At 47.7% G+C, this 12,313-nt stretch overlaps 1 protein-coding gene across 1 annotated transcript in view; it reads right to left on the bottom strand.

The window, feature by feature from the left end:
• PKD1L2 (polycystin 1 like 2) overlaps positions 1–12,313 on the bottom strand; it is a 91,230-nt gene that overhangs the window by 64,726 nt on the left and 14,191 nt on the right. Inside the window, exons 5-9 of the mRNA XM_003791419.2 lie at positions 9,120–9,349; positions 6,526–6,930; positions 4,291–4,368; positions 2,347–2,396; positions 201–318 (exon numbers count right to left, since the gene is read on the bottom strand). Of these exons, the coding sequence (XP_003791467.2) occupies positions 201–318; positions 2,347–2,396; positions 4,291–4,368; positions 6,526–6,930; positions 9,120–9,349 (881 nt within the window). The remainder of the gene's footprint in view (positions 1–200; positions 319–2,346; positions 2,397–4,290; positions 4,369–6,525; positions 6,931–9,119; positions 9,350–12,313) is intronic.

Genomic DNA, 12,313 nt, shown 5'->3' with positions numbered 1-12,313 from the left:
CCAGGAGTTGGAGGTTGCTATGAGCTGTAATGCCACGGCACTCTACCCAGGGGGACAGCTTGAGGCTCTGTCTCAAAAAAAAAAAAAGAAGAGCAAAATCTCACTGCTATTCATGACTTTTTTGTCCTAATGTTTAGAACCTGGGAATATTCATCACTCTGAGTGAGACAGGCCAATTCAAGAACTCCACCACCACCTACCACACGACCATTGGAAGAGCAAATCCTTGTCATTGTCCGGCCAGCTCAGAGTCACTGCTGTGAAAGGATCTGTGTATGGACCAGGCTTCATATACACCTCCATGTCGCCTTTATCATTCTGCAGAAAAAGCAGCCAGCAAGGGGGACACCTTGCTGTGGTTAACTCAGCCTCGCCAGGGGGTGCCCTCCACCCCAGAGTGAAGATAGAGCCCAGCCAATCCTCCTGGCTTCCCCTCATGTTGCTCTGAATGGCTGGGTAAGTCACCTTATTCCAAGTGTGGGCTCAGGGTCCACCATGCTTTCACCTGTGTGAGCAGAGGCCATTCTGGGCTGGCCCTGTGCTTGATGCTGGACATACAGAAATAAAGAAACTCAACTCTGCCCTTGTCTGTGGGGAATAGCAAGGATAGGCAGGTCAAGGGACAATTAAACCAGATGGAGAACTGCTTCAGAGGGGGGAGCTTGGGCAATGATGCAGGCCCTGGGGCTGTTCAAGTCTTAGACTGGATCATTTGCCTGTCACCTCCAGCCAATATCTAAATCTCTGAGCTTCTGTTCCTCCCAGGGTTTGACAGCATCTGCCCCTGAGGTTGCCGTGATTTAGTCTGCTTAACACTGTGTGTGGCCCTGAGAAAAGACGCAGGGCTGTTGCTTTTATAAACCAGCTAGCAGGAGTGGCGAGGTGCCCCAGAGGACAGGCTCCCAGAGGAGGAGGGGGAGGAAGGGTTAGCTTATAGCAAAAGGGGTTGGCAGGATGCATGCAGTGCTCTAGAGTAAATTCTGGTGATACCTGTTAAACATTCCCAACTCTTGCTCAAGCCTAGAATGCTTGGCCTGGAATAACTTGAGGCCACAGTGGAACTCAACCCCTAATGGCCTGAGAATGAAATCCAAACTGCTTCCTGCAGCACCTAAGGCCCACATGGGTTGGCCTCTGTCCATCTCCCTGCTGTCTCCTTCCCCAACCTGCCCCACCAGGCTCCAGCCACACTGGCTTCAGGCCATTTCCAGCCTCCCCACCTTCTCATCCCACCTACCCCGAAAGCTCTCATCCTTCTTTCCATCCTAGCTGACTGTCTTATTTTCATGTGCCCACTTCACTGTCGCCTCTTGAGAGGCCTTGTCTGATCACATTTGCCAGACCACCCCCTTTTAGTGGCCATCACAGTACCCTATAGATTCTTGTTAGACACTTAACACAATTCCTAATTATATGCTAATTTCTTTGGTAGTCTCACCCAGTAAGCCTGATGTAGGCAGGGACCACATCAATGTATTCACCATTGTATCTCTAGCACCGAATGTCATGCTTCGAACATTGTAAATTCATAATATGTCTTTGTTATTGGATAAATGCATGCATGAACAATCTCAATAGTGAGGAGGTAAAGACTCGATCTTGTTATGAAAACTGAAGAACATGGGGCTTGGTGCCTGTGGCTCAATTGGCTAAGGTGTCAACCACATACACCTGAGCTGGCGGGTTCAAATCCAGCCTGGGCCTGCCAAACAACAATGATGGCTACAACCAAAAAAAAAAAAAAAAAAAATTAGCCATTGTGGCGGGTGCCTATAGTCCAGCTACTTGGGAGGTGGAGGCAGAAGAATTGCTTGAGCCCAGGATTTGGAGGTTGCTGTGAGCTGTGATGCCCCGGCACTCTACCCAGAGCAAGAGCTTGAGGCTCTGTCTCAAAATAATAATAATAATAATAAAATAAAGAACATGGGCCTGCTGACTAATATGAAGCTACATTAGAAAGCTATAAATTTCCCTCTGATCATGGCTTAGCGGCATTCCACACATTTGCATAGGTTACATTATCATTGTCATTTAGTTAAAAATATTTTCTAATTTCCCTTGCGCCTTCTTCTTGACTATTTAAGTTTCAAGATACCTAAGAGATATCTACATACCGTAGATGGCTTATGATTGATGCATAACTTAATTCTGTTATGGTGAGAGAACATTCTAGGCTTGGTTTCAATCCTTTTGTACCTCTTTTCAAATGGAAAGAGGCTTGGGGATTCCTGGTACTTGGACCTCTTGGACCAAGCAACAAAACTCAAAAACTAAGACACAGTGCTTGGACATTGTTGTCATGTAAGGTTAAATAAAGGTTTTTCTTTTTTTCTTTCAAATACTCACATTCTTTTCTTCAGCATTCATTCCAGAAGGTTCTTGGAGGCTGGCAGGGGCTGTGAACACAGTGAGAATGGGTATCAAGCTTTGGCTGAAAACTTTATACAAGAGGCCAAGAGGCCAAGTTAGAAGGTCCCCAGGGGCATCCCCTTATCTTTGGAAAGAGAACATAGTAAATATTCAGGTCATAGGGAAACAGGTCAAAAGAAAATCATCTAGTCTACCTTTGAGCTAAAGCTAGTAGTTAGGAGTTAAGAAAGAGGCAGCTGTCAATAAAGAAAGAACACAGGAGTTAAAAGTCAGACAGAGGCAGGTCATCCTGCTAATGCGTAACTAACTGCCAGTGGAGGGGTTGGGAGTGAGGCCCTGATGTGTAGTGTTTGCTCACACCCAGGCTGCAAACATTCCCACTAGGGTGGATCTCAAGCTACCAGCCTGACCTTCCCGACTGTGCAGTGAGGAGAGATGGGCATGGTCAGCTCTAGCCAGCTGGTGGGAGCAGTGTGGATCACGATGGTGTGTTTTTTTTACCCTTTAATTGGCCCTTTTTTTTTTGAGACAGTCTCACTCTACTGCACTCTGTAGAGTGATATGACATCATAGCTCACAGCAAATTCCTGGGGCTTAAGCAATTCTCTTGCTTCTGCCTCCCAAGTAGCTGGGACTACAGACGCCTGCCACACTGCCTGGCTATTTTTAGAGACCAGGTCTCGTTCTGGCTCAGGCTGGTCTCAAACCTGTGAGCTCAGGCAATCCACCCATCTCGGCCTTCCAAGTGCTGGGATTATAGGCACTAGCAATCCTCCTGTCTCAGCCCCCCAAGTAGCTAGGACTACAGTCACAGGCCACAATACCTGGCTAATTTTTTAAACTTTTTGTAGAGACAGAGTCTCACTATGTTGTTCAGGCTGGTCTTGAATGCCTGGCCTCAAGCAATCCTCTTTCCTTAGCTTCCCAAGGCACTGGGATTATACCATGTTTCCCAGAAAATAAGACACTGTCTTCTGTTTATTTTTTCTCAAGAAGACACACTAGGGCTTATTTTCAGGGGATATCTCTGTGCTGAAATGCATAGGCGTGGCTATGCAGCGTATCTATCTATGCATATCTGCATAGCCACGCCCATCACTAGGTCTTATTATTGGGGTAGGGCTTATATTTAACAAATGCATAGAAATCCTGCTAGGACTTATATTTTGGGTAGGTCTTATTTTCAGGGAAACACGGTAGGCATAAGCCAATGCATTCCACTCAGAGAATTCTTTTATTTATTTATTTTTTGAGACAGAGTCTCACTATGTTGCCCTCGATAGAGTGCTGTGGCATCACAGCTCAGAGCAACCTCAAACTCTTGGGCTTAAGGGATTCTCTTGCCTCAGCCTCCCAAGTAACTGAGATTACAGGCACCCACCACAACTCCCAGCTACTTTTTTTTTTTTTTTTTTTTTTGAGACAGATCCTCAAGCTATCCCCCTGGGTAGAGTGCCGTGGCATTACAGCTCACAGCAACCTCCAACTCCTGGACTCAAGCGAGTCTCCTGCCTCCGCATCCCAAGTAGCTGGGACCACAGGCGCCCACCACAATGGTTGCAGCCATCATTGTTGTTTGGCGGGTCCGGGCTGGGGATTCGAACTTGCCACCTTAGGTGTACGTGGCTGGCGCCTTAGCCGGTTGAGCCATAGGCGCCAAGCCCCAGCTACTTTTTTGTTGCAGTTGACATTGCTTAGCAGGCCCAGGCCAGGTTCGAACATGCCAGCCCCAGTGTATGTGGCCGGCGCCCTAACCACTGAGCTACAGGTGCCAAGCCAGAGAAAATTCTTAATATTTGTAGAATGTGATGTGTATTCAGAGACCTGTTTTGAAGAGCCCCTCACAAGCTCTCAAGCAAGTGCAATGCCCTCAACTCCTCAAGGGGCCAGGTTTTATGGTCTCTTGTAGAAACACCTTGCCTGTGACAGTGATGTTTCCAACCTCCAAACTCAAGTTTGAGAAGGCGTTCTTCACCAGCACGGTGACCAGAAAGGTGCCTGCAACGCGAAGCACAGAGAATTATGAGTGTCGTCCATAACTGTTCAGCTTGGGGGAGTTATAGGTGTCGTCCATAACTGTTCAGCTTATCTCTCAGCCTGTTTCTGTCCAGTCCACCTGTGACACCATGTTATCTTTCACCCGCTGAGCACTTAATGAACTCCCGCTGTATGCCAGGCACATGGCGCAAGGCTCTGGGACACAGAAATGAAGGTCCCTGTCCTCCAGGGCTTTATCAGCTGGTAGATATGTAGGACAGTTAAGTGCCAAACCATGGTAGGAATTAGCATCTGGGCATTGTGGGCATGGGGTGGGGTTGCTTCACCCTCAATGGCTCATGGGAGGGCACCAGGGCTAGAGCTAACCCCAAAGGATACGTGAATGCCATTAGTCAGATTAGAAGAGGGATCTCCCAGAGGCAAAGACACAACAGGACCGTAAGAAGGGGTGCGAGAGCAGAGAGGGACAAGAAGGATGTATAAGATCCATCCGAGAACACCTACTAACACAGATGTATCCCATCCCTTCTCCCCTTGTGGGATAGGGGTGGGTAGTGGGGGTGATTTTTCCTCCCTTCAAGTCTAGGGAGAGGGTCTTCAGAGGGGACCCTTCCCTGGAAAACTTGACATGTACTTTTTGAGGTATGAGAACCCCTGGGCAACCTCCTTCCTCATGCCCTGGAAGGGACAGTTTGTGATGAGGGGAACTGCATTTGGCTGGGTATAGGCCAAAAAGCAGGTTAAGAATCTGATCTGTCAGTTCCTCAGTCTTAGATTTCTATAGAACTTTATGAAGTAGATGTTAGTTCTTTAAGACAAAAAAAAAAAAAAGTAAGGATTTTCTATGGGCCAATGTGGGCCTTGGTGAGAAGGGATGTGAAGAGGGCGTGGAGAATGAGGAGAGTGCAGCAGAGAGAGGGAGGTGGCCCAGGAGAAGCTGCCACTGGGTGCAGCCAGCTTAGAGGGACAGCATCCCCCCGACCCCCCCACCCCCCCGCAGGAAGCTGTGGTCTCAGAGCTTCTCCTGCTTGAAAGAGGCAGCTTCAAACTTCTGCTAGGCTAGCACCGCCAAGGTCAAATGCTCCCGTCCTGTCCTGTTCCCTGTCCTTCCTCTCACCCCTGTAACCCCTGGGAGAGTCCAAATCTGTTGGTTTTAGGGGGAGGAGACATCTGCTAATCACCTCAGAGGGAGCAAAAATGTCACAAGGCAGCCAAAGATTTTACAGATGACTAAGACATAAACTTCCCCTGTTACGGGAGTTACATTTATAGGAAGTAGAATTAAACTTGCATTTGGATTACAGCCTGTGTACTGTGTGTACTTTCCAGTTTCAGCAAATTCTGGGTTCTTCCTGTTTCAAGCTGGACCCCAGATACCCAGTGAAGTTCCAGTGGTTTGCTTCTAGAACCTTTTGCTGACTCTTCTGCCAAGCCCCTTGCTGAAGGCGGATGATTCACTAATACACCTGTGAGACGGGGTGAGCTGCAGGCAGGTGCCAGGTGGGCTGGAGACTCCAAGATTCTCAACACATTCCTGCCCTCAGATCTCATCTCATGGCCCTCAAAGACTCTCTGTTCCTTTCAGATTAAATGCAAATGTGCTCTGTGGCCTCCAGCCCTGACTGGTGCCAGCCAGTCTGTCCCCCAGCCAGCGTCATGATGACACTGTCTCTCTCCATCCTCCTCTCTCCCACCCTTTAGTTTTTAACCCAACTCCACCACCACCCCCAATGGACTCTGTCCTCTGCAGAAATCCAAATACACCTGCTTTTTTCTAGTCATTCTCAACAGGGTGACTCTGCCCCTCAAGGACATTTGACAATGGCTGGAGACATTTTTGGTTGTTGGGATTTAGAGCACTGGTGCTACTGGCATCTCGTGGATGCTGCTAAACCTCCCAAAGTAACAGCCCCCAACTCTACCAAAGAATGATTCAGCCCCCAATGTCAGAAGTGTCAAGCTTGAGAACCCCTGCAAGCATAAGCTCCACGAAGGCAGATAACACCTGTCTCTTCCTTAGTTTTTGATCCAGGCAGGATGTGGTGAGCCATGTTTGGGCCCAGTGCCCACTGAAAAACTGACTGGCAGGACCCGGGGTACCAAGTCAGGAAGGGAAGAGGAGGGAGGTTTGGAAGGGGAGCCACCAAGAACAAGTACCTTCCACTGGAACAGCCACACGGTAAACCCTAAACGGCTCCCCGAAGCTCAGTTCCTCATGGGAGAAGGTTGCATTGAGTCCTGCCAACTGGAAGGTCAGCTCCTCTGGGCTGCCCCGAGCCACTGAGACATTGATCAACAGGTCCTGTCCGAGCTCCAGATGGTCTGCCGCCCAGGAGGCCTGCAATCCGGACAGCAGCTCCAGGAAGTGGACCGTGATGTTCCGGGAGGGTGTGGAGATGGAGGTGTTGCCAACGGCTCCGATCTGCAGGTGGTGCATCCCAGGGCCCATCTGTTCCTGAATTTCTCTGTCCAGGGTCAGATTGTATGACAATGGGCCCCTCTGGGTGGTGAACCCCGCCAGGGTGATATTACCCAAAAGCACAGAATAGGTCATCCTTGTTCCTAGGTGGGGTAAGAAAAATTTAAGAATGTTAATTACAACCACGCAAATGATAGTACCATGGTCGTTCAGACTCAGTCTCTGAAGCCATCTTGGATATAGACACAGATGTGGATATAGATGTGGATACAGATGTGGATATATCCACAGATGTGGATATAGAGACAAAGAAACAGGCCAGGTGCAGTGGCTCATGCCTATAATCCTAGGACCCTGGGAGGCCAAGGCAGGTGGATTATCTAAGCTCAGCAATTTGAGACCAGCCTGCTAAGAATGAGACTCCACCTTTGCTAAAAATAGAAAACTAGCCAGGAGTTGTGGCAGGTGCCTGTAGTCCCAGCTACACCAGAGGTTGAGGCAAGAGGATCTCTTGAGCCCATTAGTTTGAGGTTACTGTGAGCTATGATGCCACAGCACTCTACCCAGGGTGACTGAGTGGGACTCTGTCTCAAAAAAAAAAAAAAAAAAGATACAAGAAATATGTGAGGATGTGCCCCCTCCCTAAATATTAATGGTGAGTCAATATTTAGGGAGTATTGGGTTAATGAGTGATTTTTTTTCTTTCTGAGTCCTCTTTGCTCATTTGCACATTCTAATTTCTTTATACTACCTGGGTTATCTGAGAACTTAAAAGTTATCTGAGAACTTAAAAGTTCACGGTCAGTAAATGAGAACATTATGTTGCCAGGGATGTCCTCAGGGGAGGAAGGCTGGAAACGGAGCATCTCTTAAGGGTGTGAGCTAATGTAGATGCCTAACAGGTAGCCCTGGATTTTCAGCAGGAGCAGGTGAAGCCATTTCCTTTGGTGCCTGCTTGGAACTCTGTGGACAGAAGAGTTCAGCCATTTGAGTGCAGAAGGGGGCTCCCTTGCCATTTGGAGATGGTTGTTCTAACTGGATGCCACATATTGTGCTTGACTCTTAAAATATGATTTAAACCAACAAATTCAGATTCTTCCCAGTGGAAGCCAAGCTAGTGTACTTAAGGACAAGGATTCTTGTTTGGGTGATGATGATGGTGATGACGATGATGGTGGGGATGAAGTCGATGATTTCGTTGATGGTGATGATGACAATGGTAGACCCATGAGGTCAGGAACCCTGACCTTCATACTTACTGCTGCCTCCCCAGCACCTAGCAAAGAGCAGGCACTCAATTCTATTTACAGAATGAGTAAATAAACAAAGGATTAAGTTTCCTTGGGTGCACCTCAGTGGTCTTAAGCTAGCAAACATACAGAACAGAATTTGAGCACACGTGAAAGCCCCGTTACAGCTTCAGTCAAGTTGCTGCTGTGACTGAGACTCCAGGTGGCATGTGAGGTCACCCTGAGCCCTCTGCTCACTTCTGTGGCCCTGTGCCACACCGTTCACACCAACAAGCTCTGTCCTGATCTCAAATTGGGCCTGTGCTTCAGTAAGGATACAGCCCTGGGTCTAGCCAGGAAGGTCTTTATTGACAGAAGGGGTGATAATGAAATATTTAACAGCCAACACTTCATTGGATGCTCTGATGAATCTGAATGGTACTGTAACCAATCAGAATGGATGCCATGACCAATCAGAATGGACAGCTTGACTAATCACAGTAGACATGATAACCAATCTGAGTGGACTGTAGCCAATCAGAAGAGACACAATGACCAATCAGAATGGAACTTGGCCATAACTGGGGGCATGACCATATCTGTGGGTGCATGGGAACATTAGCCCTAACTCTATGCAACTTGGCTGTACCAAGCTAGTTGATATTAGCGGTGCTGAGAGGGGCACAGGCCCAGCTGGGAGCTACCCCCGGACCTGTTCAGATTCCTCCAGCAATTTGTGACTTGGAAATTCAGTTCCTGTGACAGGCAATGGCGTGCAAGGAAGGGCCTTTGGGAGGCTGAGGGCTCTCAATAGCTTACTAGCCTTGAACTCTGGGCAATAGTTTTAAACCTTTCATGCCTCAATTTCTCCATCTGCAGAATGGAGATAACATTTGTATGTATTGAGTGGGCTAATACACAGAAAACACTTAAAATAGTGCCAAGTACACACTTAGGGGCTCAATAAATGAATAAATAGTAGCTAAAAAATGGACTAAATAAGTGTTTGCCGTTATTCCTCATTGAAGCCTGGGAGGTGGATGAATTGGAGGAAATCAGTGATGCCACAGTTTGCCTTGACCTGCCCAGGTGTGCAGACTTACCTCCATCGAGCTCCACCTGAATCCACAGAGGCTCCCCAAAGACAGCCCGGCAGAGGGGGCTGTCTCCCAAGCTGGACAGGCCAGAGCACCCTGTCACTCTGAGTCTCTCCATCTTGTCTCTCACTGTCACCTGCTTCTGAGCTGTCACATGCCATTCGCTGGTTGTGCACTCAGCAAACACAGTGAATTCCCCAGGGGCCGTGAACTGATGGGTCACGTTGCTGGACAAACTGCCGGGCACAATCAGAAACGTTACCAGTGTTGGGGACACACGGACACACACACTCACACATGCACCTCACAGCTTCCCTGCTCTGCAAAAATAAAAAGACGAAGAAAATGAAGCTGCACAACCAAGCCCGGCTCTTGGTGTTAGGGCAGGTTACACTGAGACGTCCAGAAGCAGCTGTGGAGGGGTAGAAAATGCAGGTTGATCAGGGAGGCAAATATGGGCCTGCAGGATCCTTTCCTGCTGTTTATCCCCTCTGTGGCTTACACAGCACCCACCCTGGGCTTTTCTGCTTTATCTGTAAATTACAGGGTGCCCCAAAAGTCACCCCTAAAGCCACTATACATAGGAAGAATAGGAAATTGTAGCTAAGGGTGTCTTTGTTTACAAAATATCCAAACTTCCATTGTCCACATACCCCACCCCCTTGCAGGCCTACCCAAGTGCTCCTAGTTATTTGCCCACGCCAAACGCCTTCAGGCTCACACTGTTTCCTTTTCCCTAGATCTGCTGCTCCTGCCTCATAATTCTGGTTGCCCCAGCAAAGACTTTAGCTCTAGGTTACTCTGAGGCTTGTACTGTCTTGTCAATTATTGGTTCCCAGACAAATCCCCTCCCAGACTCAGCTGGGTGCAGAGGCTGCTCTGAATAACTGAAAAACAAGGTCAATCCCCAGATCTACCGGTAGGTGGCGCAGAGCTAACCCCGCTGGCCTTGAACAGATTTCACCTTACGTACATCACTTGTTACATGAGGCTCGTATAAAACTGCAGAACGTTTTCCACCACCAGCAAGAACACAATCAAAATAGCCCACCATGCAAACAAACACAAGAAACAGAGAATGCAAGGTGAGAAGGAGCTTCCAGCAGCGGCTCTCAACCTGTGGGTCGCCACCCACAGCAACTGTATTAAAGGGCCACGGCATTAGGAAGGTTGAGAACCCCCGAAAGGGAAAATCAGACAGGTGTAGTGGCGCATGCCTGTAACTCCAACCCCGCAGGAGCCTGAGGCGGGAGAATCGCTTGAGCCCAGGAGTTCAAGGCTACAGTGAGCTATGATCGCCCCTGCACTCCAGCCTGGGTAACAGAGCCAGCTTCTGCTTCTAAAAACAATATTAAGAAATAGGGGGCTTGGCGCCTGTGGCTCAAGTGGCTAAGGCGCCAGCCACATACACCTAAGGTAGCAGGTTCGAATCCAACCCGGGTCTACCAAACAACAATGACGGCTGTAACCAAAAAATAGCCAGGCGTTGTGGCGGGTGCCTGTGATCCCAGCTACTTGGGAGGCTGAGGCAGGAGACTCGCTTCAGCCCAGGAGTTGGAGGTTGCAGTGAGCTGTGATGCCACAGCACTCTACCCAGGGCAACAGCTTGAGGCTCTGTCTCAAAAAAAAAAAAAAAAAGAAAGAAAGAAAGAAAGAAAAGAAAAGAAATAGGGATGGCGCCTGTGGCTCAAAGAAGTAGGGCGCCAGCCCCATATGCTGGAGGGCTGGTGGGTTCAAACCCAGCCCTAACCAAAAACTGCAAAAATTAAAATACATATATATATAATAAAGTGAAAATTCTTGACTTTTATTATGATGATTTGATTTGAGGTTGGATTCTCCCTATCATTTTATTCATCTACAATAAACATGAGTTTAAAATCTCCCTTCTAGACTAACAAGGAGTTAACAGCAAAAGTAGGAGTCTGTTTAAACATTAAAGGAAAGCACAGTGATATTTACACAAGGAATGTGGCTTCTATACACTTAAAATTCATGCTATTTTCCATATTATAAATTGGGTGTAGAGACTGTTAGTGTTGATAAGAAAGTCCTAGAAATCTATTTCCCCGTGTGAATAAAAATGAGAGAAGGAGGAGGGCCAGTAGTTTCATGGTCCAACAAATCTTTAAAGTGAAGGAAATTGGATCATTTGTGTGAGGTGATGGTGGAGGGGGTGGCACCATCTATTTATTTTAAAGAAGAAAAATGCCAGTGGCTCTTGCTTAGAGTTAATGCAGGGGATTTTACAACTGTAAAATAGCGTTCATCGTTTCTCAGGTTGTAATTGCACCAAAAATTCCAGAGAGTAATACAACAAACTCCCTTGGACTCACCATCCAGAATGGACAAATAATTAGCATTCTGTCCCATTTGCTTCAGTTCTAAACCACTCTTTATCACTGTGACATCCTTATGAGCAAAAGGTCTTAGCCAGGCTACATGCAGTCAATTTTGACTTATGCCAAACGCAAGCTGTATAAGATTTGGGGGCTGAGAGTTTGTGTGACTTGCCATCCACCATTTGCTTTATATAATGGTAGCAATATAATTTCTCGATTTATGAAACACTCAAAGTAGCCATCAGCATAAATGTGACAGGGAAAGAAACAGAAATCCTGCCAGGATTGCCTCAGGGCTTCACATCACATTAGCAGCAGCTAGGATTAGAACCCCAGCCTCAAGCCTCCCAGGTGTGGGCCCACTTTTAATTGGTGTCATGGACGCTGCCCATGTGTGGTATCCATGACCTCCGAGACCAGTGAGTCTGAGATGTGAATACACTGGGTCTGATTTGGGATGTGGACGGAGTTGGCCCCATTTGCTCCACCCCACTCAGGGCTTCCAGGAATTCTAGGCACCCAGGAGCCTGAATTCAGAACCTCCAGCTTCTGCCCTGTACACCTGCAGGTGTTCTGGGCTTCGGAGAAGAGCACATGGCCAGGGGATCCTGGGCCTCCTGATTTCCCCAGTGAACCATATTGACAGGAGGTCCCTAGGGGGATGATGCTTTCAGGGGGGAAACTGTTGAAGTAACACAAATACCCATTATCATTGTTTTGCAGATTTCTTCTTGTTTACTACCATTTCATCAGCAAAACAGGTATATTATGAATCTAATTTATCTAAAACCCAAGGAGGGCTGAGATTCTGAAACATTCTGGGGCACCCCTCCTGCTGGAGCATTCAGCAGAACAGAA

This window comes from Otolemur garnettii, unplaced genomic scaffold (assembly GCF_000181295.1).
Source record: "Otolemur garnettii isolate 467f Iridium unplaced genomic scaffold, OtoGar3 scaffold00047, whole genome shotgun sequence".
Lineage (NCBI taxonomy): Eukaryota > Metazoa > Chordata > Mammalia > Primates > Galagidae > Otolemur > Otolemur garnettii.
The sequence above is the reverse complement of the archived record's forward strand: the minus strand, read 5'-3'. Positions and strand labels throughout refer to the sequence as shown.